The 4,252-nt window shown below is 56.5% G+C and overlaps 1 protein-coding gene across 1 annotated transcript; it reads left to right on the top strand.

The window, feature by feature from the left end:
- Nucleotides 1-314: 314 nt before the first annotated feature.
- EGR1 (early growth response 1) lies at nt 315-2,590 on the top strand (the record flags this gene model as incomplete). The annotated part of the gene is made up of 2 exons (XM_080708133.1): nt 315-618; nt 1,290-2,590. The coding sequence occupies 2 exons, from the start codon at nt 315-317 to the stop codon at nt 2,588-2,590; spliced, it is 1,605 nt and encodes a 534-aa protein (XP_080564259.1).
- Nucleotides 2,591-4,252: the final 1,662 nt, after the last annotated feature.

The raw sequence follows: 4,252 nt of genomic DNA on the forward strand, positions 1-4,252 counted from the left end.
AGACCCTTCAAATAGAGGCGGATCTGGGGAGTCGCGAGAGATCCCAGCGCGCAGAACTTGGGGAGCCGCCGCCGCCGTCCGCTCTCGCCGCCGCCAGCTTCCACCGCCGCAGGACCGGCCCCTGCCCAGCCTCCACGGCAGCGCGGCCCCACACCGCCGCGGCGAGGGCGAGCTGGGGGTCCCGCCCGCGCCCCCCCAGTGTGCCCCGCTCCCCGCATGTGACACGGCCAGCCCCTCGCCAGTGTGCCCCCCGCAGCTCCAGCCTCGGGTGCGCCCACCCGACCTAACACCAGGCGCCTGTCTGCTCGTCCGGGATGGCCGCAGCCAAGGCCGAGATGCAGCTGATGTCCCCGCTGCAGATCTCCGACCCGTTCGGCTCCTTCCCTCACTCGCCCACCATGGACAACTACCCTAAACTGGAGGAGATGATGCTGCTGAGCAACGGGGCTCCCCAGTTCCTCGGTGCCGCCGGAGCCCCAGAGGGCAGCGGCGGTAATAGCAGCAGCAACAGCAGCGGAGGCGGCGGAGGTGGAGGGGGCGGCGGCAGCAGCAGCAGCAGCAGCGCCTTCAACCCTCAGGGGGAGCCGGGCGAGCAGCCCTACGAGCACCTGACCGCAGGTAAGCAGTGGCCTGCGCCCAGGGTGAGCCCCTTTGCCACCATCCTGACATCCATCCCTTTACCGCATAAGTGCTCCTGAACCTTGGGGATGCCGCCGGGGTTTCCTTTGCATTCCGCCTGTCTTGGGGGATCGTGTTAGAGGGATGTCTGCGCCCACCCCCTTCGCCCCGCGACCCTAGTGGTGCGCAGAGGACTGAGCTTTTGTTTTGGATAGAGAGATCTAGAGCTGCGTGGGTGGGTAGAGAGGGGGAGGGCTTGTTTTGATGAGCAGGACTGCGCCCCTCTAGAAAGGCTGGCCCTGCCTGCTGCCTGTCCCCAAGGAAGGGCCGAGATCCATGGCCAGGAATGTCCCTGCAGCCCAGGGTAGGGGGCGCGCACTAGCCGTGGCCCTGGGGATGCTGATGGGAATCCCTCGCCCGCGCAGAGGCTGCTGCGGAGCGAGCGCTGGGAGCTGAGCTGCAGTGGAGGGGATTCTCCGTATTTGCGTCAGCTGTTGTTGAAATGGGCTCTGCCATTGGAGCAGGTCCAGGAACATTGCAATCTGCTGCTATCAATTATTAACCAGCTCGGGAGTCAATGGTAGCCAGCGACCTCTTGCCTGGCAGCTCGGTCCTCCTTGTCCTCCAGTGATTGCTCTCCAGTAACCTCCCCCCCCCTTCTCTCTCTCCAGAGTCTTTTCCTGACATTTCTCTGAGTAACGAGAAGGTGATGGTGGAGACAAGCTACCCCAGCCAAACCACTCGGCTGCCCCCCATCACCTACACTGGTCGCTTTTCCCTGGAGCCTGCACCCAACAGCGGCAACACCTTGTGGCCTGAGCCCCTCTTCAGCCTCGTCAGTGGCCTAGTGAGCATGACCAACCCACCGGCCTCCTCGTCCTCAGCACCATCTCCAGCGGCCTCCTCCTCCTCTGCCTCCCAGAGCCCAGCCCTGAGCTGCGCAGTGCCATCCAATGACAGCAGCCCCATTTACTCAGCAGCACCTACCTTCCCCACGCCCAACACCGACATCTTCCCCGAGCCACAGGGCCAGGCCTTTCCCAGCTCCGGAGGCTCGGCGCTCCAGTACCCGCCTCCTGCCTACCCTTCGGCCAAGGGTGGCTTCCAGGTCCCCATGATCCCAGACTACCTGTTTTCACAGCCGCAGGGAGACCTGGGCTTGGGCGCCCCAGAGCAGAAGCCCTTCCAGGGCCTGGAGAGCCGTACCCAGCAGCCTTCGCTCACTCCACTCTCTACCATAAAGGCCTTTGCCACTCAGTCGGGCTCCCAAGACCTAAAGGCCCTCAACACCACCTACCAGTCCCAGCTCATCAAACCCAGCCGCATGCGCAAGTACCCCAACCGGCCCAGCAAGACGCCCCCCCACGAACGTCCCTATGCCTGCCCGGTGGAGTCCTGTGATCGCCGGTTCTCCCGCTCCGATGAGCTCACCCGCCACATCCGCATCCACACAGGCCAGAAGCCCTTCCAGTGTCGCATCTGCATGCGCAACTTCAGCCGCAGTGACCACCTCACCACCCACATCCGCACGCACACGGGCGAGAAGCCCTTCGCCTGTGACATCTGCGGGAGAAAGTTTGCCAGGAGCGACGAGCGCAAGAGGCATACCAAGATCCACCTGCGGCAGAAGGACAAGAAAGCCGACAAGAGTGCGGCGGCCTCTTCGGCCACCTCCTCCCTCCCTTCCTACTCCTCCCCGGCCGCTACCTCTTACCCGTCCCCGGCCGCCGCCTCCTACCCGTCCCCGGTGCCCACCTCCTACTCCTCGCCGGGCTCCTCCACCTACCCGTCCCCTGTGCACAGTGGCTTCCCCTCGCCCTCGGTGACCACCACCTACGCCTCCGTCCCCCCGGCCTTCCCTGCCCAGGTCAGCAGCTTCCCTTCCTCGACCGTCACCAACTCCTTCAGCGCCTCCACGGGGCTCTCGGACATGACCGCGACCTTTTCTCCCAGAACAATTGAAATTTGCTGAAGGGAAAATGAAAACGAAGGGAAGGGAGGAAAAAGAAACACAAGAGACAGAACGGACAGGAGGAGGCGATGGTCACAAAAAGGGATCCTCTTAGGTCAGATGGTTCTCAGAGCCAAGTCCTCCCTCTCTCCTCGGAGGGGAAGGCCTGTTGGCCACCGGTCCTTCCTGTCCACTTCCCTTTCCTCCCCCATTCCAGTTCCCTTTGACTTCAGCTGCCTGAAACAGCCATGTCCAAGTTCTCCACCTCTATCCAAAGAACTTGATTTGCATGGATATTGGATAAACCATTTCAGTATCATCTCCATCGTATGCCTGACCCCTTGCTCCCTTCGATGCTAGAAAACTGAGTTGGCAAAATGGGGCTGGGTCCCTCAGAGCCCTGCCCTGTACCTTTGTACAGTGTCTGTGCCATGGATTTCGTTTTTCTTGGGGTATTCTTGATGTGATGATAATTTGCATATTCTATTGTATTATTTGGAGTTAAGAACCTCACTTTGGGGGGTGGGGGAAGAAAAGCCAAGCAAACCAATGGTGATCCTCAATTTGTGATGATGCTGCGACAATAAGTTCAAAGCTTCTTTTGAAACAGCAGTCCTAGGTATTAATCAGAGCATGTGTCAGAGTGGTGTTCCGTTAACCTTTTTGTAAATATTGCTCGACTGTACTCTCACATGTGGCAAAATATGGTTTGGTTTTTCTTTTTTTTTTTTTTTTGAAAAAAATTTTTTCCTTCGTCCTTTCGGTTCAAAAAGTTTCACGTCTTGGTGCCTTTTGTGTGATGCGCCTCGCCGATGGCTTGACATGTGCAATTGTGAGGGGCACGCTCACCTCTAGCCTTAAGGGGGGCAGGGAGTGATGATGGGGGGAGGCTTTGGGAGCAAAATAAGGAAGAGGGCTGAGCTGAGCCTTGGTTCTACAGAATGTAAGCAAATCTAAAACAAAATCTGAACTCTCAGAAGTCTATTTTTTTAACTGAAAATGTAAATTTATACATATATTCAGGAGTTGGAATGTTGTAGTTACCTACTGAGTAGGCGGCGACTTTTGTATGTTATGAACATGCAGTTCATTATTTTGTGGTTTTATTTTACTTTGTACTTGTGTTTGCTTAAACAAAGTGACTGTTTGGCTTATAAACACATTGAATGCGCTTTATTGCCCATGGGATATGTGGTGTATATCCTTGAGAAAAATTAAAAGGAAAATAAAGTAGCTATGAGTGGTATGTGTTTCCTGGGCTGGGGGAAGGGCTCTGCAGTAGCCATGCCTAGTGAGGGGCTTGAGGTTTTCTCAAGATTCTCAGACCTTTATAGATGGAGGAGTGCTCCAACCAACCATGCCTGCTGTGGCCCCGGAGTGAGCCCAGGGACACTGAACCACATCCCCAGCCCCTTAGTTGTTTTTTTGTTTTGTTTTGTTTTGGTACTGGCGATTGAACCCAGGGAGATTCTAAGTCCAAACTACATCCCCAGTCCGTTTGTTTGTTTGTTTGTTTGTTTGTTTGTTTGTTAATTGTGGTACTGGGGATGGAACCCAGGAGCATTCTACCTTGGGGCTACACCCCCAGCCCTATTTTTTATTCTTTATTTTGAAATATGGTCTCAGTAATTTGTGGAGCTTCCCAAGTACTGGGATTACAAGTGTATGCCACCATACACAGCT

This window comes from Muscardinus avellanarius (genome assembly GCF_963383645.1).
Source record: "Muscardinus avellanarius genome assembly, chromosome: 1".
NCBI classification, from domain to species: domain Eukaryota; kingdom Metazoa; phylum Chordata; class Mammalia; order Rodentia; family Gliridae; genus Muscardinus; species Muscardinus avellanarius.